The sequence below is a fragment of the Dermacentor andersoni genome, chromosome 9, assembly GCF_023375885.2.
Source record: "Dermacentor andersoni chromosome 9, qqDerAnde1_hic_scaffold, whole genome shotgun sequence".
Classification (NCBI taxonomy): Eukaryota; Metazoa; Arthropoda; class Arachnida; order Ixodida; family Ixodidae; genus Dermacentor; species Dermacentor andersoni.
The window spans coordinates 8228916-8242263 of NC_092822.1; the positions used below are offsets into that span (position 1 = coordinate 8228916).

A 13348-nucleotide genomic window follows, 5' to 3' on the forward strand; every position below is an offset into this window, starting at 1 on the left:
CGCCGGTCGGCAGGCCCTTATTTTCTTGCGTGTTGCAATCCTTGTCAAATGTTTCCAAGCCATTGAGCGCGTTACAGAATCCTGCCGTCAGGCCACGTGCTCGGACCACTCGACAACTTTCATTGCTTCACTGAGAGGGAGAGAAGTGCTCGTGGCGTGCCGAAAGTTTACACGAAAAGTTCCCAAGAAGTGCCCGAGAAGGGTGCCCGAGGAGTACGCGAAGAGTAGTGCCCGAACGTCCGCCAGAAGTGCACAAAGTGGTACGTTTCGTGCAGCCACTCGACATCTCCAAGTGAAGTACACGAAATGTACCAGGATAACGCACATAAATGCACCGACTGAAAGTTAACGATAAGTGCCCTAATTGCGCTGCGAAACCACTCAGCACGTTTGTAAGAAGTTAAGCAGAGGTCCTTATGCTCCAAGTTATGCACACGAAACCGTGCAGAAAACTGACAAGTCACAGTTTTGCCGCTGCGTCCTAAATGATGCAGTTTACATAAGCGCGACGTCTGTATTTAGTGTGGAGTTAGATTTGTAATACTGATGCTTCAATTCTTTTAAAGTTTTCAGACCTCCTGACAGCCCCTATAGGTTTGCACGCCTTACTCATATACAGCACATTTCCTTCATATTGACTTATTGGTGAGAAAGTGAGAGAAATTTTGCGTTTCATGGTATATGAATACGAAGGCAACGGTAACCTCAGAAAATAAGGCCGTCGAAACGAGAGGCCGCGAGCGAAGGAGGTTGACGTCATCGAGTTCCACTTTTTCTCCTACTGGATGCTTCCAGATTCGGAGAGAGAGAGACAGAGAGAGAGGGAGGGGTTCCCTCTCGCATTTTTACTCGTTCTCACTCGCGCCCCAAAAACAGCATCGGCGCACCGAGTCAATGCACCGGGTCCCTGTATTCCTGACGTCACGCGGACGTCACGGACAGCCCATAGACATGTGATGCTTGCCTTTCAAGTGTTCCACTGCTTCTGTAATGTTAAGTTAAGTGTTAAGCTTCTGTAATGGTTCATAATGTACGATTGAAAACTAGATCTGTCGATGAGGAAGATAAAGTTCAATGACGCATTTTTCAGTCTTTTTTATTGCAATTGCAATCGGGTAATCCGCAAGGGAGGCGAACATTTCAGTATACGTTCCACCTGGGCCCGCTCTGAGTATGCATTATCTGCCCAGTCGTGAACGTGAACTTCCGTATAACCTCCAATTAATATTTTCCAACAAATCAACATGTCATTAACACATTAAATAAAAGAACGTGTCATCGTTTTTTGGTCTGTGGCCGCTAAAGTGGCACCTACCTAACCTCCCTCCCACCCGGATGGAGCCGAGTGGGAGGAAGGTTAGGTATAGGTGCCGACCACGGATTGCCGAGGGAATTCGCAGCGCCTCCTCTGCTCTCAAACCATCGTCTCCCGCAAGGATATCAGGAATGCTAGCGTTATAAGCACAAAAAGTGCTGTGTGCGTCTGTTTCAGGTAGGAGCTAAAAACTGAGTCTGCGCTAATCCATCCGTATTTTAGCATCAATTGTGCCATCGCAGCAAAGCCACATCGATTGTGCCATCGCAACAAAGCCACGTGGATTTGCTGCAATGGCACAATCGATGCTAACGTACGGATAGATTAGCGCAGATTCAGGTTTTAGCTCCTACCTGAAACAGACGCACACAGCACTTTTTGTGCTTATAACGCTAGCATTCTTGACACGCGACAGCGGAAGCGCGCCAACTCATGCCTTCCGGTTCTCCAAAATCCAAAGTGAGGTTAGAAAGCATGAGCGGGGAGTAACTTAATTCGTTATTCTTTGGCTCGGACTGGAAACAGCATATATGGCTGTAATAAATGTTGCAGGAACAAGATCGACATAAAGTAGCTGGGTGGCTGAATTGTGCGCAGAGGTTCTGCAGGATAGCGTGCAACAAGACAGTGCTAGAGAAGGTGTATCTTGGAACAAGATTCGCAAAATATTGCGGACATAGTGCAAGATTTGCACAAAATCGCAAAGGCAAAGTGGCGACTTATTTATGCTGTAACAAACAATTTCGAACACCCTCCCCTCCTACCTCAAGGAAGAAATCATTAAAGTCTCGCTTCTGCCCCCCCCCCCCCCCCCCCCCCTCGATCTTTTTTATTTTTCTAATAGCGAAGAAGCGTTGCGTATGCGTTGTCGCTGAGAGCCCAATTTTTCGTCAAGCATAGAGGCCTGCGAGATCGCAAATAAAATGTTGCCCAAAATGAACAAAAGGCTAAACTTCGCCTGACTCACTACTACACACTACTCAAGCAGCAAAAGAGGAGGAGGGGAAGCGGCTCCCACCCGATCAGTTGAAGAATGCTTCGGGCTTGGCCCGCTCCGCTATCGGAGCGGCTGGCTTTCACGTATTTGTTCGTTCGTTTCTTGCACACAGTGCAGAAAACATGCCACAGTCTTGCACATACGTATGCTAGAGTTGAATAAACAGAATGAAATGTATCAGCCAATGCGAAAGTGCAGATGGGCAAAGGCAGCGGTTTTCGACCTTCAATACATTTATCCAACACGTCCCCCCCACAGAAATCCTACACTTCTCACAGAAATCCTACATGAGCACCTTGACGATTTATTTGCATGCTATAAACCTTGACGTTACATTACGCTGCTGCCATAACTAAAGCCGTCTCTAGTGAAACCTTTTCGCATGAATTCTCATAACTGCGCATGTTTGGTGGTTATTTGCATGTAAATGATGCGCACCCCGCAAGCTGAGCACCATTTTTGTACGATTCCTATAGGGCTTTTACAATTTTAATCTAAAAGCATTAGGCTCTTGGGTTATACTTACATAACATTACAGGTATACTGTCAATGAAAAATTTGAGGAAGATACAGCTGACAGGAAGCAAAGATGATGATATCAGATTCTTTCATAGAAAGCCGAAGCACCAAGTCCGGTTGAAAGTCAACCCTGTTTCCCTGCTTCCAATTTCTTTTATTTGGTGAACATCGATCTGAAGGACTCCACAAATTGATCATGACAGTTGACTCGCCAGGCGTCTCAAATGCTTCTTCGATGGATGGTGGCCAGCAGGTGTGCAGACCATAGCCGAAGAGTTTCCCTATTTCGGGAAGCCAAAAGGGCTGGACTTGCAACGAACTGCACTTGCCGAAACGGAGATGGTATGTGCAGTGCACTTACTCTATGACCTCACTGCATCAAATGCGGTACCGCAAGTTCGCCCCTGTAGACGCCGCACTGTAACGTTTCCTTCTTGTCATGGTGTGCGTGCGTGCGCGTGTGTGTGTGTGTGCGTGTGTGTGTGTGCGTGCGTGCGTGCGCGTACAGGCGAGGAACCTTCCAGATCGTGGCCAGTGTTGAAGGGCGTTGACACGGCGCAGGCGTCGCCACGCGATTCCGCATTTGCTCGTGACGCGTCGCGACTAATCCGAGAGGGCGCCAGCTCGTATCAGTACTAGTCAGTGACTCTTTAAATTAGAACAAAGCTTTTCTTTTTTTTTTCTTACACGCTTACAGTCAAGCACCAATCTGCTATCGAAGCACGCAGGTCAATAATTCTGACATGTCAAGTTACGCTACAAACGTTAATGGCAAACCAAAAGGCCAGGAACATAACGAACACGCGTGGCTCAATGTGAATTAAGAGGCTCAAGGAGGCTGCATCCAAATAATGAGTGCTATGGTTCCAGTTAAAAGAGATTCGGACTACTTAGGAGACGTGCGCCCCCTCCCGCCAAGTCAGGAAAGCCTCGTACGAAAGAGCGGCCTACAATATTTGAGTGCGTATGGCTGTTGTGCATGGTGATGTGGCGCCTGCCTATTCGTTCGTGGTACAATATTCCGTTTTTTTTTTTTTCTTCTTGCAGAAACGATAAACGCGGCCTTAGCGGCTCATTTATTTTTCGAATACTACTTCGTGTTAATGGTGCTCACTTCAAAACAGGGAAGTGTCCGACATTCATAGGAAAGTTCTCACACTCGTATCATCTCTTATTCGCTTGTAAAGCATGGCCCGGTTCTCTGATGTGCAGCTGCTCTCGCGACATTGCTTGTAGCATTCGAGGCCTCTTGACCTGTCTCTGCGAGCATAAATAATCGCCGCAAAGAAAGCACAGCCGTTCGACAACGAAAGCTGAAGCATCGCGCACAGCAGTCGAGCGACCGCCTTTTCACCTTTTTTTTAAACTCCCTGTACCGCCGGCGCCATCTACGCGTGGCGAGCGAAAACAGTGACAGCGAACCGAGCCACCGAGCGCCGATCGGTTGCCGCGGGGCAGCAGCGACGGAGCTGAGGAAGCAACGCACACACACGTACTCACGCCAGGTGTCCGGCTTCACAGCGTACAGAACGAGAACGGAGAAGAGCAGCGTCGTTGCGAGAGCGCCCGCCGTCGCGGACCTTGATCCACTGGCCCTGTTCGCCATCACTGCCATTGCACTTGGCCTGCCGCGGCGGGCAAATGCTGAGGAGGCGCGGTAGATGAGCTGGACATGAGCTCCGACAGGGGGCGCGCCCCTTTATAGCTTTTATTTTCCGCGGCGTCTGCACTACAGAGCGGAAGCCACACACATGAATAAACTGTACACGGCAAGAAAAAAAAAAAAAAACGGGGATGATAGTTCGGCGGCAGCACTGCCCGGCGTCCAGCGCTCGGGTTTGGGTGTCACTGCAGCACTGAGATGGACTTTGCGGCGGGCGAGAAGACGAGCTGCGGCTCGAACGGCGAGTATGGGACGAACGGCCCCAGCGGCGGGAACGGCGGCAGGGTGAAGGGACGCGTCGCCGTGAACGGAGGGTACAAGGGCAGCGTCAACTTGCCGCGATGGTGAGCGGCGGCCGCCGCCAGGAACGGGGAAAGGCACGGGGCACCGGCTCCGCTGCCGGGCGACGGGCACGAGTCGGTGTCGGACTCGGGCCTCGCCCGCTTGCCCCCTCCGCTGCTCGTGGACGAGACGTCGTCGGCCGCCGGCTCGTCCTCGTCAGAGAGCGAGCGCTTGCGCTCACGACCTTTGACGCTGAGGTCTTGCGGCGCCTGCGCCATGCTCTCCATCTTGACGTGGAACGGGATCTTGTTCTCCGTCTTGACGATCTCCGGGAACGAGACGAAACGGTAGACGAACTTCTGGCCCAGTACTTTCTTGATGATGTTCTTGTCGTAGTAGTAGCGGAGCGCCCGGCTCAGCTTGTCGTAGTTCATGTTGTGCTTGTTCTTGCGGAGCCCCCACAGGCGCGCCACCTCTTCGGCGTTGACCAGCTTGAACTCGCCGTCCTCGTTGGTCCAGGTGATCATGTGGCTGTAGCGCTGGCTAAGCAGCAGCTCGAGCAGGAACTGCCACAGCGTGATGTTGCTCTCCATGGCTGCGGCTGCTGCCCGACAAGAGGAGCCGCGGCCGGCAGGAAGCTGCTCGTTGCTGCTGGGCGGCCCCGCAAGCAGGAAACGGCCCAGCTCGGGAAGCGGCCAATTGCCAGCGCCCGGCGCCGGAGGCCGGGGCTCACCTGCGCGATGGTGCGCCTGCTGCTGCTGGGGCTGCGGAGGGGGCTCGGGCACCGCCGCCGGGGGAGGGCCCTCGTCCTCTTCGTCCGTCGGCGGCGTCACCGTGGCAGTCGACTCGTGGTCGTTGTTGGGCGGCGACTCCGAGGGCGGCTCCGGCGTCTGGGCTTCGGGCCCGGGGCCGGCCGCCGCCGCCATGGAGCGCTGCAGCAGGTGCCTGAACCTTGCCAGTGCTGCGCCGTGAGAAGCAGGAGCAGTCCTGGCGCGCGGTCGTCCCGTTCGACGGACTGAGCGCGACTAACGGTACATCGGGGCCAACGGGCCGCCGGGCGGAGAAAGGGCGCTGCTGCGCTTTCCTTCCCGCGACTTGACCCGCTCCATCCGGGCCGCCCGGCTTTCCCACTGCCCTGAAGAAGGCCCTCTCCACTCCCGAAACTTTCAAGTTTAGACCGGGGCTACCCCCTTCTCTCTCCCCCCTCTCGCTATGAGAGAGGGAGAGAGACCAACTCCCGGGCCCGGGTCCCGTCCGGCGGCGTCGCAGCGCGAGAGCGATGACCGCGCAGGATGCGCACTGGGTCACTGGCACCGGAGAAACGCGGCTGACCCCATTGCCCAGAAATCCGGAACGGCTCCTTGTGTTTGCCGCCGCCGAGGACGTTCACCTGGCATTGAAAACGAGTGCAACGGCCGCCGGGAAGGAAGGCCGGACGTTGACCGGCTTCGCTGGTGCCGCCGCTGGTGGTGGTGGACGCCGCCGAGCAGAGCTGCCTATCTCGGGTTTCAAGGCCGCTCTATCGGGCCCCAATCGACGATAAGGCACACACCTGGCCGGCACACGCGTCACGCGCGGCGACAGCTTTTAAGTAATCGCTTGACGGTCCGTGACGTGGACCCGTTGTTTCGGGTTTCGAGTACATTCTTGACGTCCAAGTCTATGTAAACGGCGCGCTCCCGTCCTCTGAACGCTGTGTGCATTTGCGGCTCCCAAGAACCGCGAACAGTGGTCCGCGTGCTTCGACTGATCCTTGTTCGGCACAATTATCTGGCAGTTGCGCAGAGACGAGCAAGAATTCGGTGTCTGTAAGCTATACGCTTATCAGTGGCTGCTCCTTTGGTATTTAAATATTCCACCGAGAGTAACACAAACACAGACAAACACACAGAAATGTGAACACTTCCTATGCCGTAACATATCGTTTGTCTTGCCTGCCTGTTTCTAACAAAGTATTCGTCTTTAGTTCACGCGCATCAATTGCGTTCAATGAATACGAACCAACTTACCGAGCAAGCAGCAATGTTATCGAGGGACCTCGCCACGCTATGGAAACTATAGAAGAAAATACAATTGCACGGCCGGACAGTGAGTTGTTAAACAAAAGGGGGGGGGGGGGGGGAGGAAGGGATATTCTTGGGTTTTACGGGCCAGAACCTTGATTTCATTTTGAGGTACGCTGCAAGCGAGTGGGTGGTGCTCCCCGGATTAATTCTGACCTCCTGGAGTGCACCTGAATCCAAGCGTAGACGAGCGTACAAAGATTCAACCCTCGAGCTCAGCAGCGCAAAGTCATATGTCCATCGGGCTCCCACGGCGACCGAAACGAACACGACTGCGTCTCCGACATGCCTTGGCGCAACATATAGCAATAATCTGACGCAATTGGTTTGCGATCATCTGATGACAGCGCAAAATTATCGGCGGGAACAGCGCTTGCATGCTTCGCTACCAGTTAAGTCGGCTGCTGACAGGGCTGGATGAGCGCGCATTAGTGATATGGAGGCCCTGTGTATCCCGATTCATACGCGAAAATGTCGTCTCGAGACACTTCCAGATGGTGGAGCTTGTTCTTTCAATGGACATCTTGCAAAGCGTAAAATGGCAGACTATAAGAAACAGAAAGGAATAATCAAACTGCGAGGCTATAGTGAACCCAGTCGAAACTCTTTACTTTGTCTGGGGGGCACACATGCGTTAGCTTCGAGGTCGGCGAGCAACATACTCTATACTCTGTATACGTACAGCACGAAGTGGACAGGAAGGACAGAAAAAGACACACATAGCGCTGACTCTCAACATATCTTATTCGAAAAATGACGCGCAGCAAATATATTTACACTTGGTGACACCAGATTAGCACAATCTCGGCGTTACATGACGCAAGGATGCATCAGCAGGAAGTGACTCTCAAGCCTGCCGTTAAAAGGACACCACCAAAGTTACCCGTGACATGGCATATCGGCCGATAATTTCTTTCCCCGCTTCAATTATTCCACTTGTAGGGCGATCCCTTGCTCACAACAGTGCGTTTATTAACCACGGTCGAGCAATTGCGCGACCTGGAGTGGACAGCCAGCGATCCTTCCGGTGCGCGCCTTACACTGTAGTAGTCGTGGTCCTTCAATCTATCGCGCTGGCGCAGCGACCCGTTTGTCCAATATAATGCTTTCCAAACGTCAAGGAAATTTTATACACTACATTTCTAATGCAGTCTATGTTTCTTTTCGCATTCTGTTTCCGGAAGCATTGCATTAGATGGGCTAGTCAAACGGTAAATACAGCTCAGTTTTATAGGTGCAGAAAACACTACCCTGAATGTCATTCGATCTTTGCGGGAATATTTTCGAGTTATGTGACAGCCTATGCATATAAAGAAGAATGACAGCCACCTTTTTTTTCTTGCCCCCGCAGCGGCATGTGTGCTACTTGCCTTGTGTTCTTTCTCTTTATTTCTTTCTTTCTTTTGGTTGCTTGACTACGTTCCTTTGAGGCTCGCGAGGCGTCGTTTGGCACCTCGGTGCACGTACGTAGCGTGCACAACTTGTACATAATAAGGGTGTTACCTTCATTCTAAGCGGCGTAACAACATCGAGCAGTATTATCCCTTTTCGCAGCTGCTTCGGGTTCTGATGGCAAAGATCAATTACGTGCTCTTTCTAAAGTCTGACAGTCCTAATCTTTAACCAGAGACACGAAGAAAGAAAAGCAGCGAGGTTAACAAAAACAAAACAAAAAGAAACTGCTCAGGACGTATTGGTGGGTTAGTTGGTTGGTCATTTCAACAACAGCGCACTTGCTTAGAAGGCAGACTATTGGAAAATCAGTTCTGCGGAATCCCGCAAGTTGAAGGAAGGTTCGCGTCTTCTAGCCCAACGTAGCACGCATCTATATAAACGGGTTTCTCTGAATGGCACTTTCAGAGAAATCCTTAAGGCTCACTCACACTATAGGCCGGCCCGACACCGATTTCGGATTGCCGACTGTCGGTGGCAGCGTTTTTTTCCTTCGTGTCGGCGCCTCCGACACTTTGTACCGACGCCAAGCTTTCCGCCGACCGTCGGCAGATTGTCGGCGCCGGTGCAGTGTGTGTGCAGTGCGCCGACACGAAGGCAAAAAACGCTGCCACCGACAGTCGGCAATCCGAAATCGGTGTCGGGCCGGCGTGTGAGTGAGCATTTGTGGGTTTCCTTCGTAGCTTTGTGCTACGTTCGAGTGGATTATAATTTTCTTTTTCAAGACTAACACTATACATCCCACACACTGGAGCGCTGGGGAATTGAAATGATAAATCTGGCTCGCTGCTTTATACGAGAGGGAAAGCTTCCCGAAGAATGTCCCGAGAATTCGGGACACTTGTCGTGGAATGCGTGCCCTGCCGTACCACTTCTCGTGCGTTCAGTGAAAGGAAGGAAAAGGCCTGCGAGATGCCATTGGAGGCGCGTCGTCTTGCGCAGCGGGGCGGCGTCCTTTGTCTTCCCTCGCGGACAACATGTAGCGGCTCGTGTGAGCCGCGCGAGCGGCGACACCGCGCCGTGTGTAATCGCAGCAGCGCCTTCCGGTGGTGGATCACTCGGCCGTCGTGCGAGCTCGCCACACGTTGTGTCACCAAGCGCACGGAGTTTCGAAACGAAAGAGGCTCTGCCTCCCAGCTGCTGGGAACACAGCTCTCCTCCGTTTTTATTCTGCGCCCTGTGTGAAAGGACAATACATCGGAATAGCGAATTAGGCCGAGTCGGCAAACTACACTTTTTGGTTGTACGTGTTGTTGCTGCAAGCGGAGCTTTGGTAAGCCAGACAAGGCACGAGAACAACTGCTGCCCCCCCCCCCCCCCCCGCGTTAGAGTTCCCAGTGGCGTAGCCAGAGGGGCTACGCCACATCGGGCACGTGGCCCCATCGAAATTTCTATTCTAGTCCTCTTTTCCGCAATATAAATGTGACTAAACATAATAATAATAATAATAATAACTATGAAAAACCCTACATCGGAATGAACTAATTCGGTGTTGCTCTTTCATGTCTCAACAAAAAACCAACTCGTACACATTTGCGACCTGTCCAACTCTGTAACGCCCTACGATTTATACGCACGGTGGGAGTTAAGTGAAGTTTCATCTCGGAACAAAACTCCGATGCCTTACTTCAACGCACAATAAATGAAGAGAAGGCAACCGCTGAACCGATCGGAATGAACACAAAAAACTGTAGTAGTGGCAAGTGCCTGTTATTATTGAATAAAAATGGAACGAAATAAATTTCTGCTGACTGCACTGTAGTGTGTGTGTGTCTACACCCGCTTCCGGGTGACGTAAGCAGAACGTCACCTCGAGGTGGGGGGGGGGGGGGCAAGGGGGGGGGGGGCGGGATGAGGCGGCTCTGCGCTTGCTGTACACCCTCCCAGTTTCGGTTTCGCGCGCTCTGATAGCCGAAATTCGTCCACAGTTACGCGGGTAATTGCATTTTTCCAGATACAAAAGTTCATAAGGCGTGTACGGAGAGCTCGCCTCGATTTCGGAATTATGATGAGCACTCTGAAACTAAATGTATAGAAGTTAATTAATATATCTTTATTGATTAATGACTAATTACCCCGTATCACCCGTCACCCCGTGGTGGCGTATCAGTGGTAGCGTATCACCCGCCACACTGACAGCCTGTCTCCGAAGGAACCGTCGTTTTATTTCAAAACAGCTATTTTTAAATATTGCTTAGTCTTCGCGGAAACCTCCTGTATATAAATGACTCGCCAAACGTTTCTGTGGCTGTATACTTATGCTTCAAGTGAGAGTAGAAGAGTAGCGCATAACGTCAGTCCAAGATTAGCAAGCGGAACTTCCAACCATCGTTGTCGTTGACTTCTATTGATTGAAAGCGATCGATTGATTCCGCCTCATTGCAGAGACAGCATAAAGGGGATACCGCCAGACCAGATCTGTGCAAGTAAACTTTAAGCGCTGTAATACGGTCACGCAGACTTGTAAATAGAACTTGGAATTGTCAGGTACAGGACACCACTGACGGTTCCAAGAGTAATTTAGATGCGAAGTCTTCCATGGATGAGATGCTTTTTCTGCATCCGATCAAGTCTATAGCAGCAGTGATATGAGCAGCAGCCGGCCGCACAGAGACCACCGCACCATTTAATTAAGGAGGCGCGCGCAAGCGAATCAGCTGTTTCATTAAGATGAATTTCTCAGTTCCCTGGGATCCATAATAAATGAACGAAATTTAGGTGGGGCCGTGCTATGAATAAAACGCGTTCGAAGGTGCCGAATTTGTGGCGTCGCGCTCGCTTCTATGTCCGAGCGCTGCTTTTGTGCCCGCCGCATGGAGCACCCCCGGCTGTGAAAGAGCTGCTCTGGCGTATACTAGCTGGAATGCACAAGAAAATAGAAAAAAAAAAAAATATTTTGAGTCAGTATCACTGAACCGGCTTTTATGAGGTTTGATGAAATGAAAAGGAACTTACGATAACTTATTAAATCTCCATATATTTGGCAAAAAAGAACAGCCGTACATCAGAGTAAAAAAAAAAAAAAAAAGAAAAAACCACGAAAACATCGCAATGAAAAAGATGTCACAACATGCAGTGTGAGCTGCGTAAGTTATTCAAATTGGAAGAAATTCACACATGCCATAATCATATATGCCATGAATACAACATTTGAAAGACTAGCGGGAGTTAACAGCTTCGCTGAAGCCGTAAACTGGTACGCTTCAAATGCTTAATAGATTACAAATTTCAGGCGATCTTTGGTAATATAATCGATGTTCTCTACAGAAGCTCGGCTTCCGAGTGTTGGCTGAATTTAACGTTTCATCGTACACGCGCCACAACCAACTCGATCGGTTCGGCGGCGACTGCGTGTCACGCCGCCGAGCGCGCGCTTCGGGCCAACAGCGAGCGTCGCGAGTGGCGTGCCCCCGCGGCCGCAGCGTCGTTCGCGGACCCAATCCAGGCACCTCTCGGCAACCGAGCTGTCCGTGATGTGATTTGCCTTGACGCTCATAGAGATCCATAGCTGCATCCGCTGTGCCACGGTCGCTGCTCAGCCGGGCCTTTCCGGCTCAGCCTAATCTAGGCGCCGTGGCGGCGGCGGATTCAATCTACGGCGTTGCCAATTTCCGGTCGCGGGCCCCGGCGAAACCGCGCTTGTTTGGTCCAGTTGTACACTGATTCGCGCCGGCGACAAGTGGTCGCCTGCCCCGTGAACGTCGGAAGCCGCGTGGATCTTACCAGCGCGACACGTTCTTCACGATGGTCCTTGGAAGTACAGTCGGAATTTGGACGCCGACCATAAAACTTGGAAATAAAGAAGACGTTTCGGCGCCCACACGGGAGCCTTGTTTACGAGAGGATGAGCGAGACGAAAATCTGGTTATGTACGTCTCAAGACGCGTGGAAAGTTGGCGTCGTTGCGACTGAGTGTGCGCTCAGTTGTCTAGATGATCAAAGATTTGCAAGATCAAGTCGCGAAGAGAAATTCTTTTCTTTGTCAATGATTCTTACATTGTCCCAATCGATTCCATGATTGGTCGTTTCTGCGTGTTCAGCCAATGCGTTTGACACAACGCTCTTTATTTCAACTAATTACAATGTCTCTTCCAGACCAGACGGGTTTCCGTCAAACTCTTGATTTCGTAATGGCCTCGGAAGACGCTTGCCTCGCCGAGGGCCCGACAACTTGCAAATAGTGGAAACCTCGCGAGAAATTGAGAACACGAGCGCTGACTGTCGACTGGTGATTCATTGGAAGAACGGATCTATGCTTAAAGGCTGGAACCAAGAACGAGATAGCCAGTGTCACAAAAACCAACTGAGGCTGCGTGTTTATCAGGTGCACCAAATGAGGCAAGAGCAACGGCCGGCCGGCAACAAACTCAAATTGCACCTCGAGAGGCAGAATGCAGAAGAAAGTTATTGAGTGTAAGCCCTGCCACATTGATTGCCGAACAGGAAAAAGATCCCAGCGCTGCCACCAGTTGTTGCGACGCCTGTTTTTCTAACTTCGACCGGCGTTACTCTTGGGTATAGCGTGGCGTTGTCGGCGGGCTGCAGGCGTCCGGTAGACCATGACGACCAGGCAGCGACGCCTGCAGCCCCGCCGACAATGCCACGCTACCCAATAGTAACGCCGGTCGAGCTTCGAGAAATAGGCGTCGCAACAACCTCTCACGCGCACAAACAGACGCAATTTTACGGACACGTACACACACAAATAAATTCGGCAGATACACTTAAGACTTCTTACGCGTGGGAATGCGAAAGCATTATACCGTTTTTAGACCTCGGAACGTCATGAACGCGCTCATTTTATACACTCATGACGTGGCGACCCCTCCTCCACACTGGCTGAGCCGTCTTGTGCCCAATGACGCACAACCTAGGCCGCGCCTTTAGTCAGCCAGATAGCGTTGACGTGACGTGTGCATTGACGCACGCACTATAGACTAGAATACGCTAGCCTCGCACCCAGACTAACCGAACGCATACTCTCGCACCCGGATTGCCCGGTCGACCAGCGCCATATTGTACTGGGCTGCCAAAGTGTGTTCGCCGGCGACCAGTAG

The 13348-nt window shown here is 51.6% G+C and overlaps 2 protein-coding genes across 2 annotated transcripts in view; both read right to left on the reverse strand.

The window, feature by feature from the left end:
* LOC126526973 (transmembrane reductase CYB561D2-like) overlaps nt 1–4446 on the reverse strand; it is a 30015-nt gene extending 25569 nt beyond the window's left edge. Inside the window, exon 1 of the mRNA XM_050174680.2 lies at nt 4332–4446. Coding sequence (XP_050030637.1) covers nt 4332–4446 — 115 coding nt within the window. The remainder of the gene's footprint in view (nt 1–4331) is intronic.
* A 63-nt stretch (nt 4447–4509) lies between these two features.
* LOC126526972 (uncharacterized) lies at nt 4510–5976 on the reverse strand. Its single transcript, XM_050174679.3, has one exon. It carries the CDS (start codon nt 5700–5702, stop codon nt 4677–4679), a length of 1026 nt encoding a protein of 341 aa, XP_050030636.1. The 5' UTR covers nt 5703–5976; the 3' UTR covers nt 4510–4676.
* Between the last annotated feature and the right edge of the window lie 7372 nt (nt 5977–13348).

Coding starts and splice junctions, on each gene's coding strand:
- LOC126526972 (XM_050174679.3), bottom strand. CDS start 5,702: ATGGCGGCGGCGGCCGGCCCCGGGCCCGAAGCCCAGACGCCGGAGCCG.